Raw genomic sequence first — 12,526 nt, forward strand, 5'->3', positions numbered from 1 at the left:
TTTGATCGCGGAAGAGAGCGAACACATCGCAGCGCGATCTTAGCAAGATCTTGATGCTTGACCATAGCCAAGTGCCACTTTATTTTATCCGGCCGCATCGTGCGAAGCCCGCTGTCCGGGTGCGGAACTCACGGGAAGAGCCCTAGGTTCATGGCGGATAACTGCTGTTTTGTGCTTATGGTCCGATGGAGAGCGCCAGATCGACCAGTCAATGGCTGGTATAGAAGCTCTGATCATCGCTCGTGCTTAGGCAGAACGCATCAAGGTGGCTAATAACAGTCTTGCTCGGAGACCCTGTCGATTTTGAGGAGTCTGGAGTTCTGGTGCTCCAGCTCTGAACGGGAGGGGAATAAGGTCCACGGGCCGCGAGAACACGCTATGGCCGGATAATTCCAGGGAATGCCGCGGAGGCGGCAGCGGCAGCGGCAGCGTGAACGTCTAGCGCCCGGCCGACCACCAATCCGTTTACTCATCTCACATGTTACCACCTACATCGTGTGCGGCAGGTCCGGACTTCGCTTACTCGACCTTGCTCGCGTGCCGCGATGGTCGCACTTTCATTACCAATGGTTTTGGCATGCGAAAAGCAAGCAGCACGCATTAACGCGAGAAGATCACACACCATTGTCCGACGTACTCAAACTGCGTCCCATTCGTGGCCAATGGGCAGAAGACAGCAATCACGGTCAGTCGTACAGGAACGTTGGGCAATATGGAAGGAAGAAGTCTGAGACTTGCCGATGACTAGGATGTGTTCGTTTACACAACGTGCAGCAGTCTCCATCTCCGTGCGTAAAACGACAATCGTCTTGACTAAAATCCATGACCAGGACGCCTGACAACTAGACCGAAGAGGAAAGTCGCTACGAACTTCAATAATCCTTCAGTAAAACATCGCGTTCTCGTTCAGCCTGCATTACTTCGATGCGCAGTAGGTGTACCTGCATAGCCTCCAACTCAGGCTGTCCTCCGAGCAATATCTGTGAGAGGGCGGGCTTCGAAGTCCGTCTTCCTATAGAAGCATTGATCATCCCGAGTCTATATTTTCCTTGTCAACGATCGTGGCTTTAACCATGACTGACTGAGTGGACGGTACGGACCGCCCGCGACGTTGAGTGGTGGACAGGAAGACTGTGTCGTCAAAACGTTCCGCGCAGAAGGCTTTTGTATGAGAAACCCTTCGCGCATGCTACCACATTTATCTTGAGGCCGAAGACGTAGCAGTTGCGCGGCACATCGAAGGATGAAGGATTAAACTTCGTACTCACAGAGCCGCTGGTCGTCACGAGAGTGGTCAGTATGCCATGAGAAACGCCATTCCGGCTATTCGCAAGCTGCACGATCCTGCCGAGCCGCCATGTCGACATTGAAGTGGCGGCCCATGCATGTACGACGAGCTGTTACTGGCCTAAACCAGGACAGTTTGAGATGTATGTTCGCTTGTGTGCGGTTCGGGTTTACACAGTGTGCATGTGCCTAAGTGCTACTCTGGAGAAGCCCGCAGGAAACGCTCCTGAGCAGCACTCTAATAGTCTGGGGACCTACTTCCAAGACTTACAGTCTTGCCATCACTTTCAATCCGCGCAACCACCGACATGGAGTATCACGCCCTTATTGCGAGACAGGCCGAGGGCTTGCCCGTGATGCCAGCTCGGTCACCAGAGTATATGGCCGAGAATCAAGCTGGACACTTGATGGCGGTGGAAGGTTCGTTGTTCGCACTGTCGACGAGCGCTATACTCTTGCGATTCTATGTGCGGCTCTTCATGCTAAAGACATTTGGCTGGGATGGTATGTATGATCCATTCGCATTTGTATCAAACAGAACTGACTGAAACAGATGCTATGATGGCGATTGCATTGGTGAGTCGCCATGCTCATGCATGAACTTGTTCGAAGAGAGCTGGTTGCTAATCGTCACTCCACAGGCTCTAAGCTCCACCACCCTGGGCTTATTCCTGAAGGTCATTGACCTGGGACTTGGACTGCATGCTGAAGCCTTTCCACCCGAGAACGTATTACTCTTCTTCAAAGTCATGTACTTCTACTCGATCTTCATCATCGCTGCATACAGCTTCATCAAGCTTTCAATCGGATTCTTCTTGTTACGGCTCGCGGACCGAACAAAGTGGCGTCCATTTCTCATTGCTATGTTGAGTAAGTCTGAATGAGCTACGTGGTGAGAGATAAGCAGCTAACATGCGATCAGTCTTCATTGGTGTGTTCACCATTGGTTCGACATTCGCCATCATTTTCCAGTGCATTCCGGTACAAGCGGGATGGGACTTCAACATGCGTCCGCCGACAGGGTAAGCTCTTCACTCACTTCCAGTAACATTTGAGAACAATGCTAACGTGTCTTTAGAACTGCGAAATGCTACGATTCTGGTATCTTCAAAAACGTCGGCGTCTTCAACTCTTCAGTCAACATCGCCACTGATCTGCTCTTCGCCCTCATCCCCATCCCGATGGTGTGGAAATTACAAGTTACGATCCAAACGCGCATAGGTCTGGCAGTCATCTTAAGCTTGGGTCTCTTCGCCTCTGCAGTAGCCATCTACAAGACGCCAATGCAGTACAACTTCTTCAAGATAACCGACTGGTCCGGCGATGGAGCATGGTACTACATTTGGCAACAGTATGCACCCTCCTCTGACAGCTCACTCTTCCCCTTTGACTGACCCCTCTTACAGAGTCGAGATGCACGTAGGCATCATCGCCGCATGCCTCCCAACCATGAAGCCCCTCTTCGCGAACTTCTTCGGCCAAATGCGTTCTCTCGCCACCAAAGGTCGCACCACTGGCAACAGTACACCTTTCCGCTCCAATGGGTACATGAAACACGATGACATGCGTCCCGGTAACGCATACGCCATGAGGAACATGTCTGGAGGCTCACAGTCGACGGCACGGGATCCGTACTCCGAGGATACCGTGCTGGGCAAGGATACGTATACCTGCGAGGCTTCACGAGGAAGAGCCTTGAGTAGGCCCAAGAGTCTCGCGGGCGAGAGCGACGATAGTATCTTGGAGCATGAGGTCAATACCGGAGAGAGGCGCAGTGTGCTTCCTAGAGGTATGACTATCGTGAGGACGACTGAGGTAAACATCTCCAGATAGTGTGAGTCTGTGAGTTGTAGGTATGCAGCTGAGGTTGTCGTTGCTACATGGAGTTATGAGAGATACCCTGGTAAAAGCACTGACGGTTGTGCAATGTTTGTATGAGTATGTAATAACGGTTATCTGGTATGCAGCACATCTGCTTGGATAAGCACTTTCATAAGATTCTAGTCTATCGTGTAGTCGTGTCTATAGTCTTTCTATGTCGTCCGGATTTTCGTCTAAGATAATCCTGAGGGATCTGATCCATCTTCACATGGATTCATCCGCGCCGCAGCCACTGCCGTGCGCACATCATCAGGAGGATTCGGTGCCTACTGCGCCGCAGCATAGACGACCCCAACCCCCAGGCTGTTGGGTGGATCTCCGCAAATTTCCGAGCTTCCACTTATTTCGCCGTCTGAACGTCGATTCCAGCAGCGCCGCTCTTGTACGCCTCGTAGCCTTCCTTGGCGGCCGCCTGGACAGTGGTCTTTCCCTCTACGATGCTCTTGCACTTGGCCAGGATGTTGGACCAGTCCTCGAAGACTGTGAATGGCACATCCTCGCGCGCGCAGTAGCTGATCAGGTCGTGGCCCTTCTTGGCGAAGAGCAAGTCGGTCTCGCGTGCTGCAGAGAGATCGGATACACCGTCGCCGGCGTAGAACATGGTTGGTCGGAGGTTCTCAGGTAGGCTCGAGTACTTTCGTAGTTCAATAGACTTATCGTGGCCGAAGCCAGACTCAGGGTGCTTGAACAGGATCTGCCATCCACCCTCCTCGTTGATGTTCTTTCCTTCGCGTGGACCGACGTGGTTGCCCAGGACCTGCATCTTGCTTGCATCCGGTCCGACCAACTTCTCCAAAAGCGCCTTGATGACTGGCTCCATGCCCGAGCTCAGTACTACGACCGGGATGTTGTTCTCTAACGACCATTCAAAGAAGCCCTTGAAGCCAGGGTCCAGCTTGATGTTGTCGACGAGGTACTGGATACATTGGTCGTAGGGCTTTGTGACGCTGTCCATCATATCGCGAAAGGAGTCGCGGAAGGAGATTTCGTTGTTGAGGCAGGCGATGTTGCCCGCACGGCGTTTGTCGCGGCCGTAGCCAATGTTGTCGGTCATGAAGTCATTGGAGTCTTGGAGGGTGATTGTGCCGTCGAAGTCGGTGAAGAAGATGAACTGTGCTTGTTAGTTGAGATGTACCAATCGGGTGAAAAGAGTTATACCTTGGGGTCACTCTTCATGGCAGGCAATTGTGCCAGATCGATCTGTGCTGAACCCATGTTGGAATACTAAACGAGCGACTATGGTGCTGGTTTACGGTGGAGGTGTGAATGTAGGAGTGAGAAGCACCCCGCCAGATATCAACACCATCTAAAAGATTAGGCCAGAGGCGCTAGGAAACCCTTAATCGGAATGCCGGCAGTCTGCAAATAAGGGACGGGTTGCTAGAGCTGAGAGGGCCAGTCACCGTCATGCCGCAACCCCACGCGCCTTGGCACGTCAGCGCTCGCTGCGACGCCGCCCGCCCGCCTTCGGGGGTCCGCATTTTGGCGCATTTTCGTCATTCGTCATCCAGCTCAGGCGCTCTCCATGTGAGGGCAGAGACAAGAATGAGGCCACTGCTTCAGCATGCTTCACGCTCGCTTATCGCCAGTACGGTAGCCCCTTCTTCGCGTTCTTTCAGCAATGTCGCTCGCAGCGCATCGTCGGTATGCTGGAGTTATAGGTATCGCACAGCTTCTGGTGCGCAGAGGTGGGATGGAAAGACACAATTGAGCGCCAACGCATCCGCAAGTAGGTCGCGGCGTACCTTTGCAAGCTCGACAAGATGGATGGAAGAAGGGAGACCGCCCAAGCCGTCGGATCCTATCGCAATGCCACCGCCCGCAGACGACGCGAATCCCCTCCAGCAACCTCCAACCAGATTATCAGCATCCACACCATCGCCAGAGGATCAAGAACGGTTAGAGCGAAGACTCAACGCTCTGCTAGAGGATCAGAAAGCTATCAAAAGAGCAGCTGAGACTTCGGTGGCTGCATTGACGGATACCCCCGTCCCCGAGGTCAAAGAACCACCTCCACAAGAGCCGGAACCACCCAAGAAGGACGAGTCCTTGGACAACATTGCTCGCGTGCCGGATGAACACCTGCCTTCGCACCAAGAGAAGCAGAGATGGAGTCTTTCCAAGCGCTTCTCCGAGGCCATGGATGAGCTGCTGCCGAAGCTTGCTGTAGTCACGCAAAAGGTCAACACATACACTGGCACCGACTACTCTGGGGTAGAGGCACTCAGGAGGGAGATCAAAGAGCAAGGTACATACACAAGTCTCCGACTATGGCGATGCGACAGCTAACACCACACAGAGAAACTCGTCAAAGCCCGCCGCTCAGCCATTGATTCCGCCAAACAAGCCCTCGATACCGCCCTTGCCCACCAAGCCACCTCGCAGAAGGAAGTCGTCGCTCTTCTCGAACGCAAGCACTCCTGGTCAAACGGCGATCTCGAACGCTACATGGCTCTCATCCGCTCCGAACACATCAACGACCAAGCCGTCCGCGAAGCCAAAGACGCTGTTGCAAACGCCGAGAATGCCTTGGAGGACGCGCGGGCACAGCTTGAGAAGAGAGAACGTGCACAATACCATGAAGAGCAAATATGGAGTGATACTATCCGAAGGAACAGTACATGGGTCACGTTTGGCCTCATGGGTGTCAACATCTTCCTGCTGTTATTGAGTCTGGCCATCTTGGAGCCATGGCGGAGGAGGAGGATGGTCCGGGAGATCAAGAATACGTTGGAGGCACACCAAAAGCTTGCTATGGATGCCGCTACACCATCAGTCGGTGCTGCAGCAGTCGCGCCCTCATCAGCCTCTCGAGGTCTGACGGCGATTGAAGAGGAGATCGACCGGGTCGTTGATCATACCGACACACCCTTAAAAGCCGCGGCGCCTGTAGTATCTGAAGTCATTGAGGAGTCGCCCACAGCTGGTACAAACATTGGATCGCCAGTCGAAGCGGACCTCATACCAGAGGTCATGCCTGAAGCAGCTGTTGATCCAGTGCCAGTTTCCGTCGTTGCGGAAGCCGAAACCGTCACACCAGAAGAAGAGGCTCTAACACCCGAGGAGCGCATAGCTGTCGCTGAAGAAAGCGCACCATCTCTCGCCGCTCCTCGCTCCAAGCTGGAAAGCTTGCAGCAAAAGGCGAGCTTCATAGCAAACGACATTGTGAGCGATCGCGTTATTTCGATGCGACGAATCGACTACACCAGCGCCATTCTTCAAGGTGCTGCGGCGGGAGCTGTTATCACGGCGAGTATAATCGCTATGCTGAGACCGAACTAAGGGTCTGCGTTTTGTACGACTAGTCACATGTATCAAAAATGTATATAATTCATCTTGTGAGATGTTGCTATTCTTTTAATCGCTTTATAGCCGTACTGTTCCATCTTATCTGTAGAAATCCTTTGAGAATGTACCTGTTGTTCAAAGAACTTGCTAGAGAAACCGAGAACGGTGTATGCCTGTAAGCTCCGTTTCTGGGTTACAGAATTACCTAACTAGGTACGGTGTCGAGAGAAGAGATGGTTCTTTTGCTGAGCCTGAGGCTCGCCCATGCAGTTACGTAGAGTATACGTGGGCTGAGCCGAGACGCCTTCTACCAGAGGGATACGGCCGGCGATAGTGGATACACATATCGCTCGCACTGCAGCTGTTGGAAACCGTGTGTATTACCAAGTATGCGGCGCGATGTCGCATCTTCCCTCCCTAGCCCAGGACGCTTTCGTAGGGAGGGACACAAGTGGTTATGTCCGGTACGGGGGCATAGACAAAGTGAGTCGCCGAGCATCCAGGGGCGTGCAATGATGCTACCCGCTATCCAATAGGCTCGGCATAGTAGATGGGAGAAGCATGAGGAAGATGCGGCTTGCACCTACTCGCTCATGTCCTCGCTCTCATTTCCGTCGTCTACTCTAGCAAGCACTTCGCTCTCACGCTGTCTCTCTTTATCCGCCGCCTTCTCTACACTTTGTAGCATCGGCAGCTCCCCTGCACCATCCCAAGCTCGTGCTCTCTTGATAATATGCTGTGACTGCCGGATAACCTCCTCTTCCGCTTTCTTGATCGTGCCGCTAACCCTTACGACTCTGATTACGACAGGTGTGTCGAGGGGTTTGGGGAGGTGGGTAATGTATGTGAGTGCTGCCCAGACCATTTCGTAGTGGTCTCGTGGACATCGTATTATGGCTGTGCTGGTCGAGGGGGAGTAGTAGTTGACTGTGCTATTCGTTAGTAAGGCGATTATGAGGCTCAGAGGAGTGCGCACCCTTCAGACCCGAAGATACCATACCCGAACCATAGTCGCCAAATAAGTCTTCGACTCCATCTCGTATCATGCGTACAATAATGCCCTGTTTGAGAGCATCAGGTGTCGGCGAGTGGATTTGGATGACATCCGGGAGTTGCGTTTTGCTCTTGGCGGGAGGCTCTGGGTATAGGAAGTTGACGACCAAGTAGCGATTCTTGACGCGAACCATATTCACTCGAACTGTGTCGGTGTCTCTGTGTTACCGTGGAGTATGCGCGCCGAAAAGTGTGGGGTGTCGAGGTGCAGTGCAAACGGAATCACCCAAATAAAAAGTGACAGGCAGATCCTTGACGTGACGCGATCGCGACCACCACAATTGAAAGGAGAGCAGTCCTCGCAATTGTTACTTGCGACAATCCTCTCGCACGCGCAAGCAGACGCCAAAGCAACTAAAATCACAAGCAACGCCCCATTCAGTCAATCTCCATCGCAAGCGCGATCCACGCATTAGCGCATCAGGCGTGAACCGGCTTGGCTATGACGCACATGGCTAGAGGCAGCATCCCCAGCTTTAGTGGCTCTCCTTCCGCAGCTGCACCATCACAGCCAACGGCTCCTATCACCACTCAAGACCCACTCCATCACAACGACCTAGTCTCTCGAGGACTCATCGCCCTTTCAAAAGCCCCTTCCAACCCCAAGTCGCGCAAACGAGCAAGAGCACCCCCAGCTAAGCGCAGAAGCCCTGGTCTTCCTCCGCCAGCCGTCAACATGGCGTCTTCGTCGTCTTCTACGCCGCTGCTCTAGTACGACATACCTAGTACGCAATGTATATTGTGAGTAACGTGACTGACAACTTCACAGCGCATGCATAGCCCACAACACCACCGTCCTCACTGAACACACCGCCTCGGCCTCCTCAAACGCCTCCTCGCTCGTCTCCCTCGTCCTCCCACGCATCGCCCACGACAAATCCGCCCATAAGACTATCGATCAATCCAAGTTCTTCATCCACTGCCTCGTCAAATCGCCCTCGGACTTCCCCAACAACCAGTCGACAGCCGGCGGCCTTACCTTCCTCGTCATTGCTGAGCGCGACCTCGGCCAGCGCATACCTTTTGGCTTCCTGACAAACCTCGAGAAGAAGTTCTTTGCCGAATTTGAGCCTGGCAGCACGAATTTCCACGACTTGCCGCCGTATGGATGTGCGAGTTTCAATGGCGCGTTGAAGAGAATGATGGTGGAGCAGGGTGGTACGCAGGCCGGTCAGCAGGATGCGCTAAGAACTGCTCAGCGCGAGATTGAGGGCGTCAGAGAGATCATGACGGAGAACATTGAGCGCGTGCTGGAGAGAGGCGAGCATATGAGTGTGCTGGTTGACAAGACGGGCAGATTGGGCGAGAATGCGCGCGACTTTAGGGTCCGGTCGAGGACGCTCAAGAGGCGGATGTGGTGGAAGAACGTCAAGCTGATGGTGCTGCTGACGCTCGTCGTCATCTTTTTGATCTATCTCTTTGTTGGCTTCGGCTGTGGTCTTCCTGGTAAGTTCATTGCGGATGGCATCTCACGAGGGTGCTCGTTATCAGCGTGTACCTGCCTGCTTTGCGTAGACGGTGACACCCCGAAAGCGAACACCTTCGTAGCGCGCGATCTCTCGAACAAAACGCTAACAAACACCAGGTTGGGGACGATGCCTCGGTCACTAGAGTCACGCCGACAAAGGCACGATACGTCGGTTTCCAGATGTGCGACGAGTTCAGAAGTTTTGATGCGATTATGCAAAGCCTGACGACTTTGCGCGTGGGGAATTTGTTTATTGTATACACCAAGGGCGAGGCGTCTGGCGTCTTCCCTATTACCAGTAGTAATTACTACCATATTTCCGTTCCCATTTCATCTTGTATGCGAATTCCACCGACTCCGTCCCATGCAGATCCATTTCCATAATGCCCTTAGTTTGGCTTTCCGATGATGCGCCCCAATACCGATCCAAGTCCCAACCTCGATGAGGGACCCACTCAACGCCAGAAGAGATCGAAGTAAAAATGAAATAAAGTTCCCCCTCTTAGCCCGTAGCAGAAGAATAACACCGAGACATGCTGCAGAAAAAATGAAATAGCTTCCCCCCATACTGATGTTGAAAATTTTACATCATACATGTGCCCTTTACCCATATCCAGAACTCCCGTGTAAATGCTTGAGTATCTATCTACAACATCTGTGGATGACGCTCGTCTATAAGATGGTATAAACCCGAAAGGAAAGTAGGATGAAGCAGAACTTTTTGTTGCTTTGTTCGTTTCCGTGAAAACCGTCAAACGCCTGCCATGAAATCGTGCGCTGCATGGTTTGACTAGGGAGCCATGACCATGGCGAGAAGCGCCATACGCGTGTACAGGCCATACCTCATCTACATTCACGTTAGCTAGAGTGTTCGGCTTGTGCGCAGTGAGACTTACCTGTCTGAAGTAGGCCGCCCTGGGGTCGAAGTCCACCTCCTCATTGATCTCGTTGTTCCTGGGCAGCGGGTGCATGACAATCATGTTCGCCTTGGCTCCCTTGAGTAGCTTGTTGTCGATGACGAACGCATCCTTCACTGCCTCATAGGTGGCGACATCTGGGAAGCGCTCCTTCTGCACACGAGTGCAGTACATGACGTCCGATGAAGCGACGATGTCGTCTGTCAGCTCAGTGGTAACCTTGTTCAGCTGACCACGGGCTTTGAGGGCATCGGTGACTCCCGAAGGCATGGGCAGGGACGCAGGCGAAACAAGGTTGATGGTGACATCGTAATGGGAGAGGAGTTCACAAAGGGAGTGAACTGTTCGGCCGTACTTGAGGTCACCGACGAAGGTGATGTTCAGGCCGTTCACTGTACCAAGTTCCTCTCGGATAGTGAAGATGTCGAGAAGAGCCTGAGTCGGGTGCTCGCGGCTGCCGTTACCAGCGTTGATGATAGGCACATCTGAGAACTTGGTAGCGATGTTGATCGACTCCTCAGACGGGTGACGCAAAACAATGGCATCGCCGTAGCAGCCCAGAGTGCGGATCGTGTCGGCGATGGACTCGCCTTTCTGGGTAGACGACACCAACTCGTTGATGACAACCACCTCGCCACCGAGACGCTTCATAGCAGCATCGAAAGAAGCAGAGGTTCTAGTCGATGGCTCGCAGAACAGGGTGCAGAGGACGCGACCCTTGAGGATGTCAAGGCAGCCCTGACGCTGAGTACCCAGACGCATCTCCTGAGCGATAGTGAACAGCAGATGAAGGTCTGCGCGTGAGAACTGCTTGACAGATGTGATGTGCTCCCTCTTGAAGGGCGACCTTGCAAGAAGCTGCTGAAGGGACAACGAACCGCTGAGCTTGGACATCGGCCCAGACGACGAGTCGTGCGATCCAGGGGCAGCAGCGAACTCCTGGAAGTCCACCTTGCTGATCTCCATGTCGTAGTGACGAGCGATAGCCTCTATCAACAACTTCGCGTTCTTGACGTTCGTGACCAGAGGAGTCTGGTAGTCCACAGCCATACGACGGGTTTGGTATCCTCTGCTCATGTAGTTGGCGGGTCGACGGAAGCGGTTGCTTGATGGCAGGTTGATGTACAAGTCGATGAGGTTGTTGGACAAGTGCTGAGTGAGCGAGTACTCCTGCTTCTGCTCGTCATGTTCACCACTGGACAACACTTCCAAGAACTTGACTGGAATACCGTGCTCTTGGATGTAGTCGGCAGTTCCGGCAGTAGCGAAGAGATTGTAGCCCATCTTGTGCAGACGCTCAATCGAAGGCAACATCTCCAGTTTGTCCTTGAATGAACCAATGGACAGCAAGATGTTCTTCTTTGGCAGCCTGAAGCCGGTGGCGATAAGACCCTTGATGTAAGCCTCGTACTTGGTGCGACCGAAGCAGGCAACTTCACCAGTAGAGGCCATCTCCACACCGAGGACGGGATCGGCACCAGAGAGACGAGAGAAGGAGAATTGAGGAACCTTGACACCGACGTAGTCCGCGGGAATGTTGGTGGGAGGGTACTCCGTAACATGCAAGCCAGACATGGCCTTGGTAGCCATCTCGATCAGGTCGACACCCATGACCTTGGAGACGAATGGGAAAGATCGGGAAGCGCGAACATTGCACTCAATGACCTTGATCTCGTTGTCCTTGGCGATGAACTGGATGTTATAAGGTCCAGTAATCTAGATTTGGCAGAAGAAGTCAGTATCGGCCTCATATGTGATTTGTAGAGGAGGTTCGCGTACATTCAGGGCCTGACCTATCTTTCTGGTTGCATCTTCGATTTGACGAATGGTCTGGGTACGTTAGTATAGCTCGAGAATGTGTGCCGGAGGTGCATACCTCGGGGTCGAGATCTTGCGGTGGCAGGATCAGCGTAGCGTCACCTGAGTGGACACCAGCATTCTCGACATGCTCAGAGATGAAGTGGCCAATCATGGTTCCGTTGCGAGCGACGGCATCCATCTCAATCTCCTTAGCATTCTCGATGTACTTGGTGATGACGACTGGGTGCTCCTTGGATACATCCGCGGCTTGGTTGAGATAGTTGGCCAGGTCGTGCTTCGAGTAGACAGTGTTCATGGCAGCTCCAGAGAGGACGTATGAGGGACGAACCAAGACAGGGTAGGATACCCGGTCGCAGAACTCCATCGCCTCGTCAATGCTGGTAAGCTCCTTCCAGGCGGGCTGGTCGACGTTGATGCGGTCCAACATACGAGAGAACTTGTATCTGTTCTCCGCGTTGTCGATCATCTCTGGAGAGGTACCGAGGATCTTGACGTTCATGCGGTGCAGTGGAAGAGCGATATTGTTGGATGTTTGACCTCCCATAGAGACAATGACGCCGCTGGAGTTCTCCATGGTGTAGATGTCCATCACGGTCTCCACGCTGATGTTCTCGAAGTAGAGGCGGTCTGCTTCATCGTAGTCTGTGCTCACAGTCTCCGGATTCTAGTAGATCTGTTAGTTCTTGAACCTAGCCTGGAGATATACGATGGTGTTTGGGAAGACGCAGAATTTATGTTGCGATAGCCAGGAGAAATTCAGTGACGGGGGGGGGGGGAAAAAAAATTAAACAAAAAAAAAAAAAAGCTTTAT

General features: G+C 53.0%; 6 protein-coding genes across 6 annotated transcripts in view; 3 read left to right on the top strand and 3 right to left on the bottom strand.

Annotated features, from left to right (window-relative positions):
* Nucleotides 1–1,595: 1,595 nt before the first annotated feature.
* On the top strand, nucleotides 1,596–3,120 carry J4E88_009652 (uncharacterized protein; the record flags this gene model as incomplete). The annotated part of the gene is made up of 6 exons (XM_049403251.1): nucleotides 1,596–1,791; nucleotides 1,841–1,863; nucleotides 1,929–2,157; nucleotides 2,210–2,309; nucleotides 2,366–2,638; nucleotides 2,694–3,120. 6 exons carry the CDS (start codon nucleotides 1,596–1,598, stop codon nucleotides 3,118–3,120), a joined length of 1,248 nt encoding a protein of 415 aa, XP_049251025.1.
* A 388-nt stretch (nucleotides 3,121–3,508) lies between these two features.
* On the bottom strand, nucleotides 3,509–4,383 carry J4E88_009653 (uncharacterized protein; the record flags this gene model as incomplete). The annotated part of the gene is made up of 2 exons (XM_049403252.1): nucleotides 3,509–4,279; nucleotides 4,327–4,383. 2 exons carry the CDS (start codon nucleotides 4,381–4,383, stop codon nucleotides 3,509–3,511), a joined length of 828 nt encoding a protein of 275 aa, XP_049251026.1.
* Nucleotides 4,384–4,977: 594 nt separating this feature from the next.
* On the top strand, nucleotides 4,978–6,450 carry J4E88_009654 (uncharacterized protein; the record flags this gene model as incomplete). The annotated part of the gene is made up of 2 exons (XM_049403253.1): nucleotides 4,978–5,416; nucleotides 5,468–6,450. The coding sequence occupies 2 exons, from the start codon at nucleotides 4,978–4,980 to the stop codon at nucleotides 6,448–6,450; spliced, it is 1,422 nt and encodes a 473-aa protein (XP_049251027.1).
* A 589-nt stretch (nucleotides 6,451–7,039) lies between these two features.
* Nucleotides 7,040–7,643, bottom strand: J4E88_009655 (uncharacterized protein; the record flags this gene model as incomplete). Its single annotated transcript, XM_049403254.1, has 2 exons — nucleotides 7,040–7,383; nucleotides 7,433–7,643. 2 exons carry the CDS (start codon nucleotides 7,641–7,643, stop codon nucleotides 7,040–7,042), a joined length of 555 nt encoding a protein of 184 aa, XP_049251028.1.
* Nucleotides 7,644–8,185: 542 nt separating this feature from the next.
* J4E88_009656 (uncharacterized protein) lies at nucleotides 8,186–9,120 on the top strand (the record flags this gene model as incomplete). Its single annotated transcript, XM_049403255.1, has 3 exons — nucleotides 8,186–8,220; nucleotides 8,279–8,955; nucleotides 9,095–9,120. The coding sequence occupies 3 exons, from the start codon at nucleotides 8,186–8,188 to the stop codon at nucleotides 9,118–9,120; spliced, it is 738 nt and encodes a 245-aa protein (XP_049251029.1).
* A 647-nt stretch (nucleotides 9,121–9,767) lies between these two features.
* J4E88_009657 (uncharacterized protein) overlaps nucleotides 9,768–12,526 on the bottom strand; it is a gene marked incomplete at both ends in the record, with an annotated part of 6,124 nt that continues 3,365 nt past the window's right edge. Inside the window, 4 exons of the mRNA XM_049403256.1 lie at nucleotides 9,768–9,824; nucleotides 9,874–11,610; nucleotides 11,674–11,724; nucleotides 11,771–12,379. Of these exons, the coding sequence (XP_049251030.1) occupies nucleotides 9,768–9,824; nucleotides 9,874–11,610; nucleotides 11,674–11,724; nucleotides 11,771–12,379 (2,454 nt within the window). The remainder of the gene's footprint in view (nucleotides 9,825–9,873; nucleotides 11,611–11,673; nucleotides 11,725–11,770; nucleotides 12,380–12,526) is intronic.

This window comes from Alternaria novae-zelandiae, assembly GCF_023758075.1.
Source record: "Alternaria novae-zelandiae strain BMP 2774 chromosome Unknown scaffold_25, whole genome shotgun sequence".
NCBI classification, from domain to species: domain Eukaryota; kingdom Fungi; phylum Ascomycota; class Dothideomycetes; order Pleosporales; family Pleosporaceae; genus Alternaria; species Alternaria novae-zelandiae.